Source organism: Nyctereutes procyonoides, unplaced genomic scaffold (assembly GCF_905146905.1).
Source record: "Nyctereutes procyonoides isolate TBG_1078 unplaced genomic scaffold, NYPRO_anot_genome, whole genome shotgun sequence".
NCBI lineage: Eukaryota > Metazoa > Chordata > Mammalia > Carnivora > Canidae > Nyctereutes > Nyctereutes procyonoides.
This window is the reverse complement of record NW_026575049.1, coordinates 41618346-41643810: the sequence shown is the minus strand read 5'-3', so window position 1 is coordinate 41643810 and position 25465 is coordinate 41618346. Positions and strand designations below refer to the sequence as shown.

The 25465-nt window shown below is 39.1% G+C and overlaps 1 protein-coding gene across 3 annotated transcripts in view; it reads left to right on the top strand.

Moving 5' to 3' along the window:
- IL1RL1 (interleukin 1 receptor like 1) overlaps positions 1–25465 on the top strand; it is a 72714-nt gene that overhangs the window by 30595 nt on the left and 16654 nt on the right. The window contains exons 1-2 of one of the 3 annotated variants that reach the window (XM_055328632.1): positions 23974–24044; positions 24634–24892. In XM_055328632.1, coding sequence (XP_055184607.1) covers positions 24832–24892 — 61 coding nt within the window. In that variant the 5' untranslated portion in view covers positions 23974–24044; positions 24634–24831. Of the gene's footprint in view, positions 1–23973; positions 24045–24633; positions 24893–25465 lie in introns of those variants that run through there. The other 2 variants (XM_055328631.1, XM_055328633.1) reach the window with 2 other exon arrangements.

The window sequence follows — 25465 nt, the reverse complement described above, 5'->3', positions numbered from 1 at the left end:
ATACACTAGCAGTTTCTATGTCCTTTTCTACCAATTTTTACCATGTGGGTCAGTACTGGGTAGGTTTCAACGGACTCTCTTCATCAGGGATAGTATTTTCCAGCTTATTCATGTCTTGATACTTTTTGATTGGATGTCAGACCACATTAATTTTACCTTGCTGGGTACTAGATATTTTTGTGTTTCTGTAGCTGTCCATTGGTTATGCTCTGGCTCACTGTTAAATTGCACAGAAACAATTTGATCCTCTTGGGTCTTCAAGTTTTCTCATGTGTAAGCGGGGAAATATTTAGTCAAGGTTAATTCATGTTACTGCTGAGACAGAACTTTCTAGTAAGCTATTTGATGACTCATGAATTATCTCATTTTCCATCCTGGATAGTAGGAAAAGTTGCTATTCCTGGTTCTGTATGAGCTGTGATGATTATTCTCTTTAATCTAATTTCCTCACAAGTGTGAGCTGTTCAGTACCCTGCTGAGTAATGGAAGGGCCCCTCTGTAGATGTCTCAATGCAGTGCTCTCTGAACTCATTACCTTGGCCTTCCCAAACTCCCAGCTCCGATACTTCACCTTAGAGGCACCGCTGGGCCCCATCTCTTTCCCAGTCCCATGCCACAGCCCAGAAACTGTCCAGATGATCAGCTGGGGGGTGACCGTAGGCTCCTCTGTGTGCTTCTCATCTCTCAGAGTTCTTCGCTACTCGATGCCTGATAAGGGTATCTTGAAAGCTGTTGGCTCCTACACTTTGTCCAGTTTTGAGTTGTTTTAGGAAGAAGGATAAATCTAGTCCCTGTTATTCCATCTTGGCTGGAAGTGGAAATCACAAGACTTGTTCTTTAAATACATACACACAAACTATATAAGCTATATATAAATATATACAGTTTGAAGATTTCCCCAGGCTTTTGCTTGTCATTGTATATTCAGATGTAATGAAATTAATTTGACCTTTGTCACTATGGTTTCTGTCTTTATCATTGTGCTTCAGAAAGCCAAATATTACTCCTACCTCAGAACCAAGTTAATATTTCATTCTATGTGTTCACAGCCTAAAATATCTTTCTTTCTTTCTTTCTTTCTTTCTTTCTTTCTTTCTTTCTTTCTTTCTTTCAACCTTTAATTCATTTGGAACTTAATTGTTTCATCAATTGAACTTTATTTTTCTACTGGTTGTATTTTATAATGCTTATATTAAAACATTTACCTTACTTAGGTAAATTTAAATGCCTTTAACACTATTTATTTAAAATCTATTCTTGTCTTCACATTTGTTAGGCTGTTTTTGGTCATGTCATAAGTTCTTCTGAATGTTTAGAGCTGCTTCTAGATTTTTTATTCTATTCCATCAAGCAATTTGTCTCCTCCTATAGTTATTCCATATTATTTTAATTACTGAGACTTTATTGGACAACAGGAGGCCCATGAAAAAATATTTGGAAAGATAAATCACTCATTCTCTCAACCTTTTATTATTATTATTTTATTATTTTTAACATTTTCCTGGAGAATGCTATTCATTTTCTCAAGTATTCCTGAAAAGTTGAGAAGCAGCACAGATATTGGGTAGAGTATAGGCTTCACTTTCCTGGGTTCAAATCAGCTCCCCAACTGACCCAACAAATTAATCACTTCTTCATGGCTCAGTTTCCTTATCTACAAAGTAGGGGTACTAATAGTCCTTACTTGATAAGTCTATTATGAAAATGATTGGTAGTATGGTGGCTGGAACCAATACCTAGAAAACATGAGAACTTCATAAAAAATTAGTTTTGCTATTTTTATTTATTTTCCAATTTAATTTTAGAATTATTTTGCCAAAGTCCAACAAAATTCATTGTGATTTTTATTGTGATTTACATTGTTATTTTTTGGGGGTTTTTAAAAAAATTATTTTTTAAAAGTTAATATATGCATAAAAGGAAACTGAAAAACACAAGAAGCAAAGAACAAAATCATCCATAATCACAAGCAGTTTACAGTTTGACTTCTAGGTCTCGTGTGTAAATCTATCTACACAAGTAAGCATTTTAATGAAAGATTGTACAGTTATATTTCATGCTTTTACACACCATGAATATTTATCATGTCAAAGTCCCCAAACTATGAGTACTTTGATAACCAAGAATACACTACACCAACTCCATCTGAAAAAAAAAAATTAATCCTGCCTTTCTTGGTGACAAAAATGGCAACAGGCCTCTAGATAAAGATATTGGCAGAGTTACAATTAAATACTGCATTCCCTTAATGCTCAATTAAAACTGAGACATAAAGTAACAGAGTACACAACATATAATGCTTCTAAAAAAATCCATCATCCAATCTATAATATTCAATTAGCAAGGAGGTATGTTTCCATTGAATTACTTAATGTATTCCTATAGTACAGCCAAAGAGACTAATACACGTTAACAGTTATCATTAAAATGTAAATATGAAAACATCTGCATACAACTCTCCTTCTATACTTCCTTCTGCCCCTCTGCTGCCAACCTAGTAAGTTCTGACATTTCTCAGAGACAGCTTAACAATCTCATGTCCAAGATGCTTCCTTCCTATCAATGATAACAAAAAGAAACTTATAAATTGGTTAATTCATGTTTTTAAAAATATATATATTTGCCAACGTACTTGCATAACACAGAACTCATGACATCTAACAGGTACTGTGGTTATGTCTAAAGCCCAAAACAACAGAATATTAAAATCATGTGTTTCTATGTTAAGTGATGTTCAGAGAAGACATTTTGAGTATTTCTGAGTGTTATCCCTAATACTCAGAAAATAATTTCCAACATGTTCATATATTTCTAAGCCCTACTTCTAAGAGTGTATATGAATATAATTGTGCAAGATATGCATAATTATGTATAAATATTATGTATATAATATATACATGACCAAAAGACATGAAAGAGACAAAAAAAGGGAAAAGAGAAGTTGTATTTTTAGAAGAGATAATAATAAATCATAATAACATAACTATATATATATATATTAAAACATGTAATCAATGAAGAAGTTAATTTTGGGAGAATCTTTACCCACTTACCAGGAGGCAAAGGACAGGATCCTGCAGAGAAACTTTCTTGAGTGGATGAGTAAAGTGACTTCCTAAAAATGCACGCGGATGGTCTCTGTTGAAATCCCCTTCTTTCCTTTGTTAATCTTTCTAAATTCTCTTGGGATGCTTCAAATTATCTGGACTTATCATGAATATTGACAGGAGTGAAGAATTTCAGCAAATAAAGTCCATACTTAAGCTTTCACGAGTCCTAGATAGAAGTTTGCTTCTGGATTTCTAGGTTTAGGACACCTAGGATCATGAAGGAAAATATTGACATTTATTTAGATGAGAGGAAAGAATGAGAAGATGACTATAGGTTGGCCTTCCTCTTAAGCTCTTACATGAAAAGATATGAGAAGTGACTGAGACTTCAAAGAGCAAGGGCCTCCACACAAGGGAAAGATGGAGGACATGACCTATAGATTGAGTTTTCCTCTTACGCAATCACTGTGTGAGAAGCCAAGGCATTTGCTTGAGATTCCAGGGAGCAAAGGCTACTATAAGAGGAAGGCATCACACTTTCCTTAGAGACCTGTCCCCATGAGGCCTCTCGAGATGTCTTTGCTGACCTGTACAGACATGGTATAGACCCTAGAGTTTGAGGAAATCACCATGCAATATTGCTTTCTATGATAAAACAAGTTTGTTTCCTTCATGGGGCACCTGTGCAGTTGCTTAAGTGCCTGACTATTGCTTTTGGCTCAGGTCCTGGTCTCAGGGTTGTGAGATAGAGCCCCATGAGCGCCATGCTCAGCATGGAATCTGCTTCAGATTCTCTCTCCCTCTTTCTCTGCCTCTCCCCCACTCACATGCATTTTCTCTCTAAAATAAATACATAAAGCTTAAAAAAAAGAATTTGTTTCCTTTTGGTAAGTGGGCAAAGATCTGTTTAATACGTAGATGATGATGTAGTTAATCTGATAAGACTAGGAGAGAAGTGCTTTCAAGAACTGTGGCACAGTCTCTCAAACAGGAAGTCCTGATAATGCAGAGAGCAGAAAGTCTTAAGTAGGAATAGGAGTTGAATTTTTTATACTTTTTAAGGGAAATACAATTCAAAAATCTATGAAGATCAAGTCATTTCATTCTAGCAGGGACCCAGACTTCTATCTCCTCATTGATAGAACCACAAGGAAAATAGTTGTAGACATGTTATTATTAACAAATAGTTATCTACTATTGTATAATAAATTATTCTAAAATTTGGTAGCTTACACAATAAACTATTGTCATCTCGCATGTTTCCTGAGGATCCAGAATCTAAGAGTGCCTTAGCTGGATGGTTTTACTTCAGGGTCTTTCATGAAGTTGAGGTCAACTCGCCAACCAGAAGTTGTCATTTCTCTCAAGACTTGACTGGGCCTGAAAGATTTCCCTCAAACTCACTCTTGTGACTTGTTGGCAGGAGGCTTTGTGATCTTTCCATATGCACCATTCCCTGAGCTGTTCACTGCACAGCTTCTCGTAGAGTGAGAGATTGGACAGAGATCCCTAACCTAATATTGAAAGTGGCAAGTGCTCACTTGTCCCATATTTTATTGGCTATGTAGACCTGCCTGGTACAGTGTGGGCAAGGACTACACAAGGGAGGTAGACATCTTCAAGGGCCATCTTGGATGCTGGCTGCCACACCTACTGAGGATGCATTTTCTTGGACCCTCACAATTTCTAGCTACCTAATTTCTCATCCTTTTGTTTAAACTACTCAAGTCCAACAGGGAACACATGAACCTTGTTAAAGTGTGGAGCAATCTAAATGTATTTTATAGAAGTCATTGACTAAACATCTTTCATTTTTTCTTTTGGAGAAGGAAGGGATGTGTGTGTGTGTGTGTGTGTGTGTGTAACAGAGAGAGAGAGAGAAAGAGAGAGAGAGAGAGAGAGAAAGAAAGAAACAGAGGCAAAGAGACAGAGAGAGAATATAAAAATCGAATCTTTCAGCTCAAGATTGTTTTTTCTTCCAGTCAAACATATGGCTTCATCATAGCTCCCATTGCTCAATTCCCAAGCGAAGTACCTCTGTTAACTCAGCCAAACAGGACTTTTTAAAAACATTGGAATAGGAGTAAGGGGATAGGGGGGCATTTGCATGCTTGGTTTTACTTTTTTAATGTGAAAGAAAGAGATAAAGAGTACTGTGACCCAAAGCTTCTGACCTACATAGATTATATAAGGATAAGTGGGAGCCAATTATTAAGGGTAATTGCTTCAATAAAATCATGAATAGCCAATTAAAGTCCTGAAGATACGAAAATTTTTACCTACCTACAAAATCATAAAAGATCTGAAAGAACTTAGTAGAGTGTTACTATGAATTAAGGTTGAATTTTTATTTCCTCTTAAATAGGAGGAGGAGAACAGGGATACAGGGTGAATGAAGGGTGAGATAGAGACACCCAGGCTAGTTTGATCAGGAAGTAAAGTTTCTGATTATATATTTAATTTGATTTGAGTTTTCTGAGTGAAAATACTACTCCTACATTTTTCTGGGTTTTTTCCCATAGATTCTGAGATTATTTTATAAGTTAGTTAGATTTTGCATTTATAAGATTTTCCTACTTTTCAAGTAATTCTCTACTCCTTGGGAGAATAAAGCAGCAAGGCTCACCAGTCAATATATTCAGTGGGTTGTAGCAAGCAGGTAAGAGGTGAGAAGGTGCGAGAAGGAGGGAAAGGGTATTCATGAGGAGGAAAAGGTAAACCAAAGGGGGATGTGACAGAGAAAATGAATTGGCAATCTATAGCTTCCGTTTCTTTCTAAAAGGGAATGCAGCCTTTTTAGCTGCCTAGCACCTTGGTGGATTTGGGGTGTGCAGAAGGGAAAGGCTCCTGAGCTCCTCTGGGAGGGAAGAGGTGGTGATGAACAGACGTGAGAGAGGAGGATGGAGAGAACGCCCGCATGGGAGGAGTCCATGGTATCTACTTAGCTTGGTGTGCCACATTTTAGAATTGTTTGGTATAAATGGATTTCTTGGGTCCACACTGGAAAAGGAACTAGTTCTAGGCTGCTGAGCAAAACAGAGATGGGACCCATGTTAGGGACAGGGGGAACCTTGACATAATGAGCCCAGGAATTAGTGGACATCACAGGGAGGACTTGGGTTGTCATTTGGTTGTAGAATTGGCAGTGGGTCTGAGCCAATTATTCCTTGGGCTCCAAGGTGCAAGGAAGACTAGCTAACCTCTGGGTTTGGGCCATTTGGTGAGATTTTGACATCTGAAAGCTCATTTTGGTTTGGGTGTAGAGCAAAGATGTCCCCTCCATGTGGACAAAACCCACTCACAAACACACAAACAAGCACTGGCACACCTGTGTGCACATGCACACGTGCACACACATGCACACCCACAAGCAACAAACATGTTGCTGCTCTTCTGGCAGTGCCAATCTGTTGTTCTGCTTTCAGATGAATGAGTTTGGCCAATTTTTATCTTTCCTTTCATGTCCTAGAGTGGCGAGTTGCCACAGATGTTGCTCTGCTTTCTCTTAGAGAAGCATTGCCTTCTGTTGGTTCTGGGGTGCTTCTGTTTAGGGCAGTTACCTCCAAGGAGTCCAGTCAGTTTTAGCGAGTGTGGCCTGTAGGAAAACCATACTTGGAGTGCACCATCTTCAGGCTCGGGAAGAGAGTCTAGAGGGGATTGGGCTCTTGCCTTTCCCAGCCTCCTAGTCTTTCCCTGTCGGTTGAGGGCATCAACAGGAATCTCCGAATGCCTCATTTTTCTGAGCCCTTGCAGCTAGATGGATGGTTGAAGAGAAGTTTTATGAAGCTGCCATGGCTGCGAGACCCCTCTATCTTCCTTCACATAAACGTGTTGCATCTTGAGAGACATTGGTCACCTTGAACTTCAAATTGCTTAAACTGTTGATAGAAACATTGAAAATGCCATCAATCATTTTGATCATATTAAAATATGTAAGTACCAATGCTGAGAGGATCTTTGAAAGATAAATTCCACAGCAGAGTTGGCCCAAGTTTCTTAACAAAGCTGTTTCAACACTCATGTGATGGTAAAGGATATCAAGAGATCTAGAGTTAGGGGAAGCCAGTAGCTCAACCATGCCAGAAGGATTTTTAGAATTCCACTCCTGAATGAAGGTGGCTTGCTAGTATCTCAATAACCTACCCTATTTTTAAAATATATCCAGATTGTTGCAAATTTGTGTCCAATTTAAGCTCAAAATTTTCAGATTTGTAAAATGCTATGTTCCCCCCCACACACCTTATTTTTTCTTTCGAGAGTTTACTTCCTTAGGGTCATGAGTGAGTCTTCCAGTTCTCTTACATCTTTCAAATTGCCCAAAACCATGTTGAGTGCATCAGTAAGGACTGTTTGGTTTCTTGTTTGAGCATATTTTCCCCAGGTCTCAAGCAGGGGCCAAGAAATACTAGATGACCTCATGTAAAAAGCATGTTCCATATAAAGATTATGTAGTGTGAAATTAAATGCTGCTGTCAATTTTCATCTTTTATGTATAGTAACCATAGGTAAGGATAAGAGGTACTCTGACTCCCTTGTTGAGACTGGGTTCTTGAAGCAAGGATGAAAAAAAAGTAAACAAATTTTGAAGTGTGTGTGTGCACGAGTGCGTGTGCACACATGTGCTTAGTATACTTGTGGTGGGAATAGGTTGAGTCCATGATAGGGCAGGAAGCCATTGGTATCCATTAATATCACTGACCCTTTTTACAGATCTTTCACTTCATATTGATAACAATACCCTTTGCACAAAAGTTTTAGAGAGAGTAAGGAATTTACCCAAAGTCTTACTGCTGTTAAGAGGAAACCCAGTATGTATCTAAAGCTCATGCTCTCTCTGCCATAGCAGAGAATTCCTTAGTAGATAATACATCCTGATTATTTGAAAGTCACCAACATTTTGAAACAAAAATCATGTAAATGATTAGTGCTGGTTCATCCAGAGCTCTTATCATTGTACTATGTGTTCAAAGATCTGTATTACAACCTTCCCTGGTGGCACAGGGAAGAAGTTCATTGATGGAGGCTTTGGGTTCTGGGTTTTTCTTGTAGAGCCTGTTGCCTTGGGTAAAGTAATCCTCAGCCTTTCTGGCCTCTAATAACGCTGTGAGAAATGCATGGGATTGCATGTGTAAAGTGCCTGCACACAGAAACAGGCGCACACTTAAGTACCTGATATACATTAAAATTTTCTTCTTTTTTAAAGATTTTATTTATTTATTTATTTGAGAGAGAGAGAGCGTGAGCGGGGGGTAGGGGAAGGGGCAGAGGCAGAGGGAGAAGCAGATTCCTCACTGAGCAGGGAGCCCAATGTGAGGCGGGATCCCAGGACGCTGGGGTCATGACCTGAGCTGAAGGCAGACACTTAACTGGCTGAGCCATCCAGGGCTTCTGTTTTAGAGTTTTCAAGCCATTCACACCGAGGCACCAGCAGCAAAACTTGCTACAGGAACATGCACAGTTGCTTTTGGACCTGCAGCTTTCAGGAAGTTACAGCTGCCAACTCACTTTCAAGGCACTGAATGACCTGCCACCTACATGGAGATAGGAGGTTTTGCTGAGAAAGTCACCCACAAGGGAAGCAAAGTCTACTTAAGGTGAAATGTAACCATCAGCAGAGATAGTGTTAACATCAAGAGGGGAGCATCGTCAGAGATCTTTGAAAAACAGAGATGTGGTGAAAACTGTAGTGCATTTGATAACAGCACTATTCATGAATTTTAGCTTATCAAGAACCTGGTTCCTATGTCTTCAATGATAAAGAAAATGGAGATTTTTAAAGAAAAGTGGCTATTGTGTTAAACAGAGGTCTATTAGACAAATTGATGTTCAGAGTTAAAGTCTGTTGGGAGAGAGTTGGGGAAAGAAAGACCTTGAGTACGACTCGTTGATGGTAAGTGCCCTTGGGTTGTTTTTTAAATACTTTCATCTCAAAGGGAATGACATTTTAAAGCAAAAATTTACGTTAAAAATAATAATTGCTATCCATTTTTTTGTTTATAAGAAAAATAGTGTTACCAATGGGGAAAATCAAGCTAGAGATCGACAGAGTCTTTGGTAGTCTTGTTTGTATAATATTGAACTTTGGCCTCATTTGTTGGAAAGTTCTGATGGAGGGTGGGAGAGCAAAGGGAGCCTCGCAGTGTACACACAGAGTGTGCATATATCAGCTATTCTTTCTGGAGTACATGAAAATCCAGACGTGGAATCTTGTCTGATGGTGACAGGGGAAAGAACTCAGGGAGGAAGGAGCTCTAGGGCTGTAGGGGTGAGGGAGAGACACATGGTGTGGGAGGCGAAGTCAGCCATCAGGGTGAAGGAAACACAGCCTGGAAAACAAGTGGTGGTGGATATAAGGAGGAGGGCAGGGGTGAATAACTGATTTCAGTTCACGATTATCAGTGGTGCCTGTTTGGAGGACTTGCTTGGTGGCTCCATTGTCTTTCTCACCGAAGGCTGCCCAACCAAGTGTGTAGATCCAAAAATGGCAGAGCTGGCCTTTAAAGTTTTACCCACCGAGTGTCAGCTTTTCCTAATAATTTCCTCCAGGAGCTGAGACGTGGGAGGTGGGTTTCCCCATGGCAGCGCCGGTTCTTTTACCAGCTTTGGAGGTCAAACTGTCTGTGTGTCATTGTCCCCCAAATATCAGTATGAACATTGTTATTCCATTTTTGCTATTCTATGTAGAGTATCTGAGACATAAAGCTCTGGGGTTGCACAGAATTGGATTTAATCCCTGTTCTTACACTTAATGTGATGCATGACTCTAAGCAAATCATCCAACTTGTTTTCATTTTTATAGTCCTTACCTATGAAATGATCATGTTAGTACTATTGTCAGACTCTGAGGGTAGTTTCTAAAGATTAAATGGATGCAGAGTACTTAAGTTCAGTACCTAGCTGACAGTAAATACTGGGTAAATGTCAACCCCCATCATCATCATTATTTGTTTTCCTTTTCCACTCTGGGATCTCTTATGTCTATGTCTTACAGACCAGCTGCCAGGGATGCTGATTTGGGCTTTACAGAATACCCAGCAAGTCATCAGGTTCTTTCTGTTCTTAATAACTGGTTGTTTAGATGCGGTGATTGGTCCCAAAGTATCTTCCTAACTGATGCCTCTATTTTGGAGACATGGGCCAATAGCTCAAGGGGACCTGGGTGTCTGGTTTTCAGACACATGCTTCTCTGGGAAAGGAGCTCTTCATCTACATCCTCCAAAATACTCATCCTATGATTGGGAGGGTCTGTCTTTTTCTGCTCACCCCTCCACCCTTCCCAGTTTTCTGTGAATGCAGAGATGGACAGCTTCAAAGGAGAGAGTCTCCAAAGTTCTGGGTGACATTGATATATAAACACAAATGCACTGCGGTCGGTAGGCAACAAGGCAGGAGTCTCCCAGCAGGGGGATGCTGAAACTGTGTGAGTGTAGCCCGTGAGTGTATGTGTGTGCAGGTAGTCGGGTGCTAGTTCAGGGTGAAGGGGAAAAAGGCCCTCTTGTCTGGATCAAAACTCTGACAGCCATCAAGTCCAGGTTTCAGAAAGAAGAAGGGAAAGGGCCAGCTGGGCTGTCTGGATTCTAAACAGGGGCCTTTAATTCTTTTTTTTTTCTAATTTTATGTAGTAAAAATCTTTAATGTGAGACCCACCATTTTAATGAAGTTTTAAGTGTGCAATCCGGTATTGTTGACTAAAAGCACAATATCGTTCAGTAGATCTCTAGACATTATTCATCTAGTTTAACTGAAAACTTATGCCTGTTGAGTCCTAACTCCGATCTTTTCCCCCTCTCCTGAGCTCCAGGAAGCACCATTCCACTCTTCGAGTCTATGTATTTGACTATATACATCACTGGACTCATGTAATATCTGTTCTTCTGTGACTGGTTCATTTCACTTCTCATAAGGTTCGGGCTATTATTCCATTGTATGTACACACCACACTTTGATTACCCGTTCATCCCCCTATGAACTTACATTGTTTCCATACCCTGGCTCTTGTGAGTAGTGCTGCAATGAACATGGGAGGGCTAATATCTCTTTGACATCCTGATAAATAATAAATACCCAGAAATGGGATTGCTGGATCACTAGTTCTGTTTTCTGTCTTTAACTTGTTCAGGAACCTTCATGTTATCCTTAGCAACCGTACCATTTTGCATTCCCACCAGCAGGGTACAAGGATTCCAATTTCTCCACATGCTTTCCAATCCTTATCTTTTGTTTCTTTGATAATAACCATACTGACAGGTGGGAGGTGCTATCTCATCATAGTTTGGGTTTACACTTCCTTGATGGTTAGCGATGTTGGGCATCTTTTCATGTACCTTAGCCATCTGTAGGTCATTGGATAGATGTCTATTCAAGTCATTAGCCTATGTTTTAATTGGGTTAGTCTTTCTTACTATTGAATTGGAAGAGCTCCTTATATATTTTGGGAATCAATTCCTTCTGAGACATATGATTTGCAAATGTTTTCCTCCATCCCATAGGTTGCCATTTCATTCTGTTGATCATTTCCTTTGCTATGCAGAAGTTTTTAGTTCAGTGTAGTCCCTCTGTTTTTCTCTCGATTTTTGTCTATATTACTATGCTTTTGGTGTCTTATCCATGGAATCATTAGCCAAGACAAATGTCATAAAGTTTTCCCCTTGCATTTTCTTTTAGGAGCTTTCCTGAAAACTGAGTGCAGACTCTGGGGGTGGGGATTGGAGATGTGAGGTGATGAAAGGGAGTTCGGTCAGGGGTGGGGAGGCTCCAGCTTGTCTGGGACATAGTTGTGTTTAGCACACTTGTAATAGCATAGCAGAAGCAGCAACAATAATAATATATTGAGTATTTGCTCTGTGCCAGAGCCTGAGCCAAGTGCTCTTCATGTACCATATCCTGTTGTCCTTATAATTGTTCTGTGAAGTAGGGGAGAAACCTAGCTCTGGCTGATTCAGATCCTGTGCGTTCAACTCCTATGCCCTGTGAATGCTGGTGAGAGCTTGGGCTCACTGCAGCAAGACTGAATATGAGCACAAAAAGAGTTGGGTTGAGTCTGTGGGATTGGCTCTGGAGCCATGTGTGGCCCAGCCCTGGGTGAAACGGGTCAGTGCCCTGATGGAAAAACTACATAAAGTTGGTTGGTGTGCACCACAATGTAACTGAGATATAAACAAGACCTTATACCTTATTTTCTGGATGGATGGATAACTTTGAATTTCAATAACTGCAGACCCTACCCAAGACTATTGATGACAACTTCCTTAAAGTGACTCCAGTGTGGATATTAGGTGCCAGTGTGAGCCCACTGTAAGCTGGCAATCCAGACTTCCTCCCATGTTCCTCTCAGAAGCCCTGTGGTCAAGGTGTTAAAGGGACTAGACTCCTCTGTGCACTGGAGCTTCCACACTCTCAGCCCTACTTACGCAACTGAGGATCTCAGGGTGGAGGCTTATCCTCAAGGAAAGGAAATGAGGTGGTGTGAATGCATCTGAGGTTGCTGGTCCCTCTTTGTGCTCCTCATGCTCTCAGCCCACTCTGGACCGACCAGCACTTTCTAAAGTCCTCTTCACCCTGGGTCCTTAGTTGGCCAGAAAATATCAGCCACTCTCTGCTGGAAGCAGAAGTCTTCAATTCACCATCAGAGCGGTAAGCTTCAATGCTAAAAAATACCAGTCTCTTGAACCCTGAGTTCAAGAGAGACAAGTTTCCTTGGGTTTTACTACTCTGTAGGAATGGTAAGCAGAGAAGTAAAGACACAGTGTTCAGTTGTGAATTCCCTCATCTTTTTTCTCCTTTTGTGCAGGGCTCTGAGAGTTTCTGGGCTGGAATGTTCAAAAGTGCCTTATCTTTTTTCATTTTGATTTTTTTGAGGTGGGGGGTGGGTGGCAGGAGTTAGGCATTGTTTCCTGGAAATTTAAGCATGTTACAATCAACAAGTCTTTGTTAGGTCATTGCTAACATAAATATCAACTTTTAAAGGACATCAGAGAAATTACTTTTCTAAAGATAAAACAAAAGATTAACGTTTTCCAAATGTGATCAACATTAAGCTTTATAAAACAAAGACGTTTTAAAATAAATCATGGTGACCAAACAAATGACCTTAGAATGACTTTGCCTCCTGCCATCATTAAGAAGTATTTTGAACCAGAGGTTGAATTCAAACATGAATCTCTTGGCTTTTCTTTTTGCTCTGTCCTTTGGTATATGTGTGTTCCCACTTTAATTCTCCCTTCCTTCAATTTCTTAGGGTTTGTGCCATCCCTGGCCTCTGAGCCAAATGCAGAGCTAATTCACATACCTCCTATTTTCTTAAAAATATTTTATTTATTTGTTCATGAGAGACACAGAGAGAGGCAGAGACATAAGCAGAGGGAGAATAAGGCTCCCTGTGGGGAGCCTGATACAGGACTTGATCCCAGGACCGCGGGATCACGATCTGAGTCAAAGGCAGATGTTCAACCACTGAGCCACCCAGGCATCCCCCCACTTCCTATTTCTACTTCCACCTCTATAATGAAAACTTCCTTAAATATAACATCTTTACAAATAAAAGGGTTTAATTTAGTATCAATATATTTGGAGAGGAAATTAATCTTCATGCTTACCTAACTATGTTCATTTGTTCAATCAAAAGCTATTATTGAGTAACTACTCTGGGATATGTAAGGGAACAAAACAGAAAAAAAAAATATATATATGATGTATAAGTCAAGGATATTGTGTGTGAGAAGGTCATAAAAGCCATGGAAAAAATAGAACAGAATAAGGAGACTGGGAATGGAGGATTAATGGAGGCAGAAGGTAGACCTCATTAAGGAGAAAGTGAGGGAATGAGTGGATAGATGCCTGGTTTAAGGGAATCTAAGATAGAGGAATCAGGTGGTACAAATGCTCGGAGGTGGTGGCAAGTGTGGGGTGTTCAAGGAAGAGGGAGGAGAAAGTTGTGCACGGAGTGGAGTGAGGGTAGGGAACATGGAAGAACCCAAATCAGAGAAGTGTAAAGGGTGGTATACCACGGAGGGCCATTTATCCATTACAAAGAGCTTGGCTTTCATTGAATGAAAGAGAAGTTTTGAGAAGTGGGGTGATTGAAAGGGCCATGATGGTTTCTGCTCCGAAAATAGATTTTAAGAGCCAAGGGAAGGACCAAAGAGATAAATTTGGAGGCAACTGCAAAACTGCAGGCAAGAATTGGGGATGGCCTGCACTGCTGGCGAGGGCCATGACCCCCTTGTCATGGGGTCACATGCTTGGGCCCTGAAGAGACCTGTAAAGTAGATTCATCAGGACTTGCTGATGGATTAGAAGGAATGTGTTGGGGAAAATAATAAAGCCCTGCCCATTCCCCACCAAATTATGCCAAGCAGAAGAAATGAAACACAGAAGAGTACATATTACACATTACACTTCTATGAAGCTCAATGGTTGGCTAAGTAACTTATGCTGGGAATCATAAACCATGTGTTTGAGACTGTAGGAATTTGATGGGAAAAGTGTGGGTAGGAACTTTCTGGGAAGAAATGCTTTCTTATGGTGTTGAGATGGTAATTACATGAGTGAGAATAATAATTAAATCAAATTCAACATTTAGACCTGTGGTTTTAATGGAGTGTTAGTTATTTCCCAGTAAAAAAAAAAAAAAAAAGTAAAATAAAGTCATATTCTCCCACATATGTAATCCCCTGGAGGCTTTGCCAGTGTTTCGTCATCAAACTTCCTAAAATAAATGATCTGTAGGGAAAATTGTTAATTTTAGGGCGGTAGGGGAGGGGTGGAGAATGATTACCAGCATGTCATCAGTGTATAGGTGATGTTTGAAAGTAGGACACTGTTCGGGAGGTCATCAAGAGAATGTGACTGCTGCTTGACAATCAAGCTGTAAGTCAAAGGCTCCTCACCTCTTCCCCTTTCCTTGGAATGTGGGTTCTGCTTGCTTTCTCTAAGGCTGCTCCAAGGGCATACACTGTAGAGAGCAAGTAGTGTTGAGACCATCTGGCTTCAGCAAGGACATGGGAGTATTCACTGACAATGACAATAGCATAATGCCTTTACCATCTCACCTATTTATTAACAAATTGAAATTTAAAGGAACAAGTAATGCAGTGTTCCCAAAGTGGGTTCAGATTCTATCGAGTTGTTTACAAAACAATCAAGCAAACTAACCAAACAAGAAAAAGAAACAAAGAAATAATTGTAAGTTAAGAACTTATTTTAACTTATGCTGAATTCTCAACACTTCCCCAGTGTTTTACACGGAAAGATCCAAATTTATCTTTTAGGGAAAGGTGAATAACTCTCCGCAGGGAAGTCCATGGTGAAAATAAGAAGTTGCTCTTTTTGCTCACTTATGGTTTATCTACTTGCGCTCTTGAAGATCTCTCAGTCTCACAGGCTTAATTTCATCTATATGCTGACAACTCCCAAATTTATATCCTTAGCCTGAAAGTGTTTCCTGAACTTTAGGAACAAGTAACCCAGTATTGACTTGCCATCTTCAGTCGTATATCTAATAGTTGTATGTCAAGCTGAATATGTCCTACACTGAGCTAATCTTATTCCAAAATCTGTTCCACCCGCAGTCTCCCCATCTCAATGAATAGTAACCCCTTTGTCCAGTTGCTCAGGCCACACCTTGGAGTCACCTCTGGCTGCTCTCTTTCTCTCACATCCCAGATCCTATCCATCAAGAAATCCTGTCTGCAATGGGTCAACATATAACCAAAATCCAATCTTCTCTCACCACCTACACTCCCATCTCCCACTCATCTGGATGACCATAGAGCCTCCTGACTTGTTCTCCTCCCTCATCCCTTGTCCTCCTTAAGGGTATTTTGAGCACCCATGCCATTCCTTGACTTAAAATCCTCTAACAGGGATCCCTGGGTGGCGCAGCGGTTTAGCGCCTACCTTTGGCCCACGAATCGAATCCCACGTCGGGCTCCCGGTGCATGGAGCCTGCTTTTCCCTCTGCCTATGTCTTTGCCTCTCTCTCTCTCTCTGTGACTATCATAAATAAATAAAAATTAAAAAAAATATATTAAAAAAATCCTCTAACAATTTCCCTCTCACTGAGTAAAAGTTCGAGTACTCAAGATGACTCATGGAGCTTTGCAGGATTTAGTTGCCAGACCTCTATCATTTCTTACTCCACTCAAGCCACATGGCTCCCTGCTGCCCCTCTGACACACCAGGCCTGCTGTGCTGGGGCCTCCACATTGCTGGCCCCTTCTGCCTGTATATCAAATGTCCCCTTTCCTGTTGTCCTTCCCAGGACCTCTACTTAAAATTCCATTTCTCCAACTCTCTTTCCTTCCCTCCTCTGCTTTCCTTTTCTAATGGTAACACCATCTAAAATCTTTTATAATTTTTTTTTACTTATTTATATTGTCTGTCATCTTTCTTCTCTGCCAGGATGTAAATTCCATGTGGGCAGTTATTTTTGCATGTCTTTGTCTGCTGCATTTGGTATACTAGATACCCCTAGTATCTGAAGCAGTTGACAGACATCTAAGAGGCCCTCACTGGGCGGTCTGGGTTCAGCATTCTGCTCTTCCAAGCCCTGTTGATGCAGAATTGGTATACAGGACCATGCTAATTATTAAAACACTGAAATATTTTCTTACTGATGAGTCAGTAACCCCTACCTCAGCATCCCTGTCCCCATAACACCCTCTGCTGTACTCCCTGGGGCCTCCCCATAATCTAGAAACCACAGGGTTAAGTCCAGCTCCTTTGCAGTGGCGGGTGTCCTTGCAGCTGGTCAGTGCCCATGTGATGTTGCTTCTGTCAAATATTTCAAGCATCACCTTTGCTCTCACCTAAGAAATGACCAATAAGCCTAGCTGGTTGGTTAAAATCTTAGATAGAAAAATTAAAATAAATTCAGAGAGAAAATTTACCTAAAAGTTTTTTGTTGTTGTTGTTTTTTTTTTGTTGTTGTTGTTTTTTTGGAGAAAAAGACCACAGAATTTGTTTTGGACAACTTGTTCCTAGAATCATTCTCCCTTGCTCCCCTGCCCCCAAATTAACAATTTTCTGTACAGATCATTTATTTTGGGAAGTTTGATGATAAAACACTGGCATGGTATCATGGTATCCCAGAAATGAATCTCGGTCTCTTGACTTCAGTACAATGCTGCTTTTATTACTTACGTGGGAGAATATGACTTTATTATTATTATTATTTTTACTGGGAAATAACTAACGCTCAATTAAAACCACAGGGCTTAAATGTTGAATGAGATTTAACGATTATACTCACTCATGTAATCACCATCCCAAACACCATAAGAAAGCATTTCTTCCCAGAAAGTTCCTACCCACCCTTTCCCCATCAAATTCCCACAGGCTCAAACATATCATTTATGATTCCCAGCTAAGTTACTTAGCCAACCATTGAGCTTCATAGAAGTGTAATGTGTAATATGTACTCTTCTGTGTTTCATTTCTTCTTCTTGGCATAATTTGGCAGGGAATGGGCAGGGCTTTATTATTTTTTATTTTGCAGTGAACTCAAATTCACTGGATGTGACCTTGTCGAGATTCATCATGATCATGGTATAATATCAGTGATTCCTTTTTTAAATTGCCTTTTCTTTATCCATTCTCCTGCTAAGAGACATTTGAATTGTTTTCTGTTTCTGATGTATGAACACGACATTCATAAATATTCTTTTGTAAGCTTTTAATGGACATGTGCTTTTACTTTTCTTGGGGAAATACTAAAAGTGAAAATGTGAAGGCACAGGGTAGATGTTCCTTAACTTTTGGTTTTGTTTATCAACTCACTGAGATGTACATGCAATAAAAAGAACACATTTTAAGTGTAAAATTCCAGAAGGTGTGGCAAATGTACACCATATGATACTATCATCTCAATTCAGATATCATCTCATAAATTTCTCTTATTCTCCCTTATAGTTAATTGACTCCCACAGCTGCCCTCCCATTAACTTTGCAGTTTTAGAACATTATAGAAATGGAATTGTACAGTCTATATTCTTTTACTCCTGCGTTTATCACATAGCCAGTTTCTGAAATCCATTCATAGTGTGTTCTTCCTTTTTTTTTTTTTTTTTGCTGAGTAGCACTTCATCATGAGAGAAAAGTAGTTTATCTATTTGTGTGTTGCTGGTCATCAAGATTCTATGAACATTTTGTAGGCATAAATTTTGGTTTCCTTTAGGTAAATCCTTAGGAGAAGAATTTCTGAGTCAATGGTAAGCAGTTACCGAATGGTTTTTCAGTCATTTATCATTTTGCCCTCCCACTAGGGATGTGTGGGGGTTCTAGTTGTACCACATCTTTGCCAACACTTGGTATTTTTGGTCTTTGTAAAGTCATGAAATAGAATCTCGTTGTAGTTTTGATTATTTACATTTCTCAGATAACTCATAATTTTGAGCATCTTTTTTATGTGTTTGTTGGCTATCGGTATATTTTGTGAAATTGCAGTTTGTCTTTTTCTTATTTTTTTTCTTATTTTTAAAATCAGGCTATTTGTTTTCTTCATATTGATCTAGATGAGTCAATTATAAATTATAGATACAAGTCTTACATCGGATGTATAAATTGTATTTTGTCTGCACGCAGTTTGGCCTATTCAAATTTTAATGTTGTCCTTCATTTTGATACAGTCTACATTATTAATTTTTCTTTCATGTTTACTGATTTTTATATTTAGTCTAAGAAATATTTGTCCTAGTCCAGTAGGAAAATTATGAAGATTTTCCACTGTGTAATTTTTTACAAATATGATCCATTTTATTTTTATTTCTGTGTATAATGTGAGGTAAAGATATGTCTTCCATCCATATAGATAGCCTGTCTTTCTATCATTATTTCTTGGAAACTATGTTTTCCTTATAGACTTATGTTGATGCTTTTATCAAAAATCAGTTTTCTGTATGTTTGAATCTATTTCTGGACTCTTTTTCCTGATCCTTTGATCTGTATGTTCATCCTTATGCCAATATCACACCATTTCCATTATTATAGCATTATATTAAGTCTCCAAGTCAGGTAATGTAATTTCTCCAACTCTATTCTTATTTTTAAACAACATTTTGGCTATTCTATGCACTCAAACTCTCAGGTAATTTTAGAATTCACACAGAAATTATAGATGCTGATTCTAATGTTGGGAAAATAAAGGCCACCAGGAGAAAGAAAGAGATACATGAAGTAAATGAAGGATGACACTTGCAGGCTGTAGGTTATAAAACAGTCATAAAGTGTTAGTCTTGGGGGGATTTTGGTTATAATTTAGTCATTACACATATGTGAACACTTAAGACTGCTGGCTAGTTTTCATATGGCCAGCATCTCTGTTTCTCCCTTCTCTCTGTTCTCAGTCCTTCTGGCTTGAAGGAGACTCTCTCCTTGGCCTCTGAGGTTCCCATGGGATGTTCCGAGAGTGCCTGGGGCCTCACCTCACCGTGAAATAGAACAGTAAAGCCAGAGTTTCTAGGGAGAGATGTACAAGCCCAGCACAAAGTACATTGCTCCCGTTGAGATTCATATACAAGCCTTTCCTTTCCAGATCAAACATTTCAACACCTAGTCGGTTGTACCAAGTCATTTAACAAACATTTTTAAGCATCTACTTTGTGCTGGGCACTATTCCTGGCCATGAGCTGTATCAGTGGACAAAACTCACAAAAAATACCTCCCTTTCTGGAGCTAATAATCTAATGGTGGAAAACAGAATACAAGCAAGAAACATAGTTCATAAGTAGAAAATTAAAAGTTGATGGATACCCTAGTAAAAGGCCAGAGCTGGATAAGAAGATAAGGGATGGGGGAGGAAATATTGCCATTTACAGTCAATTGGTCAGATACTCAAATGAATGCTTTGACACCAATGTTCATAACTGCACTATTCACAATAGTTGAAGGTAGAAGCAATCCAAATGTTCATGAATGAATGGATCGATAAACAAATTGTTGTATATTCATACAATGGAATATTATTCAACCACTAAAAGGGATGAAGTACTGATACATTCTTTAAGATAGATGAACACTTTGAATACACTATGCTAAATGAAGGTACTTACCAGATGATTCCATTTATGTGGAATATTCAGAAGAAGCACACTCATAGAGGCAGAAAGCAGACTGGTGGTTGCTAGGGGCTGGGAAATGAAAGGAAGGGGAAGTAATTACTAATGGGAGTGGGATCTTATTTGGAGTGATGAAAATATTTGGAAACTAGACAGAAGTGGTGGATCCACAGCATTGTGAGTATACTAACTGCTACTGAATTGTCACTTTAAACTGATTCATTTTATGTATTGTGAATTTAAGCTCAATAAGAAAAAAAATATTCAGAAGCAAAAGGAAGTAAGGAAGGAAGGAAAGAAAGAAAGAAAGAAAGAAAGAAAGAAAGAAAGAAAGAAGAAAGAAAATTAACCAGTCAGGGTAAGTCTTTTTGAGAAGGTACCACAAGAACATTGACTTTGGGGAGGTGAGAGAGTTAGCTTGGTAGGACACTGGAAGAAGCTGTCTAGACAGAAGGAAGAGCAAGCGTACAAACTGCACTGTTGTGTTCACAGTTGGAAAGGAGGAGTTGGGAAAATGATGAATAGCCTCAGACTGCATGGGCCCTCATGGGCTGTAAGAGGGTTTGCTCTTCCTCTGGGTGAGTTGGGAAGGTATTGGAGGCCTATACAATCTGATTGAGGTTTTAATAAAATTTCTGGAGCCTCTTTATTAGGAACAGCCTGAAGAGAACTGGTGGAAGAATGGGTAACTATTATAAGCTATTGTGGAAGTCTAGGTGAGAGACTATGGTGGCTAGGGAGAGGAAGGTGGCAGGGGAAGTGGGGAAAAGTGGTTACAAATAGCCTGTGTTTGAAGGCTAAACCTATAGGATGTCCTGATAGGTTGCAGATCAGATGTGTGAGAAAAAAAAGAGTCTACCACACATGGTGAGTTTTGGCTCAAGCAACTGGAGGGTTGGAGTTGCCATCACTGATATTGAAGAATGTGGGAGAAGTTGCTTTTTTTAGGGGTAGGCAGGGAAAGAGCATTGAGAGCTCCTAGAGTTTGAAGTGTGGCAAAGAAGAATCAAAAGATAAATACTTTGCCCACGGTGATGCAGTGGATGGTACTGACCACAAAAGCCTTCTCCCAAGACCGCCTATCATCACACAGGACCTGTCCCCCCATCTGTTACAGGTTCTACAAACACCCATCAGGAGAAATGGGAGGAAAGTGACATCCAAAATACTCTCTAATGAAACGGGGCAAAGATTTACTCTGCTTATTCTTGTGTTACTGAGTGAGAACCTGACTCACTTGGATTCATGTATGTGTAACATAACAAAAATGTCCTCACTTTTGACTTGGTTTATAGTTAAGAACAGCCCATACATAGCCAGGTCTGGAGTATGATACTTACATCATGATTTAGTTATGACACCAGGCAAGACAAATGGAGAAGTCTTGCACCATATCTTGTCAGTTATGAAATATTTGAGTGCCACAGGCCAAATGCAAGTTGCTAGCTATTACTCTGAAAAATAAGGGCTTTGGGTTTTTGTTTATTTTTTTTTAGCAGAAATGTCAGAGAATTAGATCATAAATAGGGACACACTAGATTTCAAAATTATAACCCAAAATCAGAGGACAGAACAAAATTGTGTCCAAATTAGGTGAGATTAATTTTTAAAATGAAAAGTAGTTCTGAGAAATCTTAAAAAGAAGGTACCTGCTAGAGAAACAAGCAGACACTGAAAGCTTTCTGCTTGATAGAAGTTAATGAGTGCTCAAAATCTCTGTTTTATTTATTGGTTAGAAGCCCTTGCCTTTCACATTTTGTCTGACTGAGCTATTATGACTTACCATATGTTTATGTTGGATGGTGTCATAGTAGTGAGCAGCCAAAGTGGTTTTAGTTATTTATAAAAAAGAAGCTTTTGGGAAATTAGACTAGCTTATTTTGTTTAATAACCCAGCCCACAATTATAAGAAAGAAAGCTTTACGGCTCTATTTTTTTCTTTTTTAGTTGATATTCAAGAAAAAAAAAAAAAAAAAAAGAAAGCCTTGGCTTTGAGGTTCAACAAGTTTGGTTTTAACCCTAGCCGCAAGTGAATGAGTTTGGTGTGATGATTTAACCAGTCTCATCCATGGCTTTTATTTTAGTATATAAAATTTGAATGGTATTGATAAAAAACACTTCAGAACTTTGAGTGGAAGGACTTAATCATTGAGTGAATTACTAAATTATCTTACAATAATCATTAGATTTTACTAAATGCTTCTGTAAGCTTTTATGATCATGTCAAAATTCTAACTGAAACCTTATTTTTAACTAAGAAATCTTATTTGAAACTAGGAAACCCATGGAAGTGTGGTCTAGTCTCACGAAGAAATGCCTACATTTAATCAAAATTTTTGAAAGATATTTTAGTATGCGAAATAAAAGTTCATCTTCAAGTATAAGAACATTTAGGTTCATATTATTTTATTTAACAAAATGCTATCTAGAGTTTAACCATGCTCTGGGCACTGTTCCAAGGTCACCTGCTCCTGATTCTGTTATCTCAGCGTGAAACTCATACGATCTTAATAATGAGAGCTTGGACAACTAAATTGAGAATAGAAATAAGCAGACCCAATCCCTCAAATTGACACCAAACGTCACATGATAAATCTCCTAACCATGACAAGACTTTGCATTTCTTCCTCTCAGAGCCTGTGACTGATGTCCAAATTATGACTGAAACCCCATGCAGATGGAGATGCCTGCTCAAGAGCATTGTCAGCCACAATGCTGGGGGGAAAGAAAATCTACTAGAACCCTTTGTTAGCAGCACCTCCTCTCGCCACCTTGCTCACTCAGTGGCAGTGTGACCTCGTGGTTAGGTGTCTAGCCTTTAGAGACAGCCTGCTTGGGTTCTGTCTCTTAGCAGTATGTGACTTGGCCAAGGTGCTCAACTTTTCTGGGCCTAAGTGTTCTTATCTATAAAATGGGCATTATTACAATAGCACCTGCCTCCCTGGGTGTTGTGACAATGAAGGAGTTAACACATGTAAGTCACTTAGAACAGAATCTTGGCACAGAGTGAGTTCTAGACAAAGCTTAACTATTATCATTATATTATTGTGTGGGTCTGCAATTAGTCCCTGAATCCTTTGGGGATGTGATAAGTTTTAAAAATGAGTTGCATTTACTCATAATAGAGTCACTCCATCTATGCATAGCTGAAATCTAATTTTGCAATTAACATGTGTTTTGCATGGAGTCGAAGAGTTGAAGGTATGGTCTTCCTTATAGGGCCTCCCGTGGTAACCTTCTTACTCATAGTTTCCCTCTATGCTCTCGAACTCGTTAGAAAAATTTCCCTTCTCCATCCAAACTGAAATGAGTCCCTACAGGGACTTAGAACTGAGGAGCTGAGATGCCGGGGAATCTGGCTTTGAGCATTTACAAATTTCTGGAAAGTCCAGCTTCCTTCTTGTTGCTTGTCTCCTCCTTTGTTTTTGGAACTGTCTACATCAAAGCTGCCAAAACTAGATGAGCTTGCTTGGCTAATGTCTGCCAAATGAAGTGTTGAGGGATATCTGGAAAGGCCAACCCAAAGCACCAGGATTTCAGTATCATTGAGAACCCGATGAGTAATAATATTAGGGCAATAAACAGCCAGTGTTATTTAGTTTGAGAAACTGATGCTAAAATAAGAGGAGGTAGTTTGATTATTTCCTCTTAAGGCATTACTCAGTGTTGTCCTTATGTTTAAATATTTATGTACCAAGGTCAAGAATTCTTGGTACATGATTCACCAGGACTTTTGAACAGTCATAAATCGTGGCTAAAAATCAAACTTCAGTGTGGGTGGAGTGATGAATTTCAGGACGTCTTTGAGTGTCTCCTCTTCAAAATATAAGAGAGAGGCCATACACCTGAGGAGTCTTCAGGGCAAGAGACTCGGGAGCTGGAAACTATTCCTTGCTCAGTCACAGACTTGGATTTTATTCCCTTCTGCCTTTCAGTTTGGGTAAGCCTCAATTACTTATCTAAAGTTTATAATAAAAACTTGTCCATATAAATAATAGGAAAAGTGCCAACAATTGATGTTTAGCGGAAATGTGCTTTCTTGAACTATATATATATATATATATTAAGCGATGTTGTATCTGTCGCTCTGTTTGCCAATTTCTGTATTAGTTCAATCCCTCCCGTGCCTTTTTAAGAAAAAAACATCTAGTTAAATTTTTCTTTTTTGAAAGGAAAAAGAAAAGCATGTGATATTTTTCACAGACCTTCGACAATTCTTAGAAAAATTTTGGTGAATCTTGGGGACAAGCTGAGGCGGGACACATTTTGTGTAGTGTCTAGGGCAATCACTTGATTAACACTTTACCAATCACTTTCCTATATTTTTAGTTGCTTTGTGATGACTACCTGTGTATGTGTCTGCATGTGGGTCACACATGTGTGCAGGCAAGTCCCCAGCCTATGTGGATATCTGTGGATTTATGTTAGCATTTATAACATTGTATTTTCTAGGGTCTGTTGAAATATAGTTTTAATTTGTTTCAAAAATGACAACTACTTTTCTTTCCTCCTAATTCATCTTCTTCCAGTCCATTCTCATGATACTAAGAAATAGTACAACTATTGCAAGGCCTCTGTTGTCCAAAGGTTCAGTAGGAATAAATGCAACCTCTCATCAACCTCCTAGGGGAGACCTTCACCATCATATGTCACGGATTCACCTTGAATAATCTCAACAAGCAAGTTGCTCAAGTTACTAACACTTGTTCTGGATTGATAAACTGACAATGAGACTTTGGGTCTTGGCACTTCTGACAATTCTTGAACATTACACAGAAGCTAAGTTTAGTAAGTACTGCTTTTCTTTCTTTCTTTCCTTCTCTTTCTTTCTTTCTTTCTTTCTTTCTTTCTTTCTTTCTTTCCTTTCATTCTTTCTTCTTTCTTCCTTCCTTTCTTTTTCTTTCTTTCTTTCTTTCTTTCTTTCTTTCTTTCTTTCTTTCTTTCTCTCTCTCTCTCTCTTTCTTTCCTTCCTTCCTTCCTTTTTCTTTCTTTCTTTCTTTCTTTCTTTCTTTCTTTCTTTCTTTCTTTCTTTCTTTTAAAATTTATCTATTCATGAGAGACACACACAGAGAGAGAGAGAGAGAGGCAGAGACATAGGCAGAGAAAGAAGCAGGCTCCCTGTAGGGAGCCTGATGTGGGACTCAATCCCAGGACCCTGGGATCACGCCCTGAGCCAAAGGCAGACGCTCTTCCACTGAGCCACCCAGATGCCCCTAAGTACTGCTTTTCAACTAAAATTGTAAAATTGTAAAATTAATTCCAAAAACATTTCCCTTTTTTTTAAAAAAAGATTTTATTTGAGAGAGAGCATACATAAGCTGTGGAAAAGAGCAGAGTCAGGGGGAGAAGCAGACTCCCCCT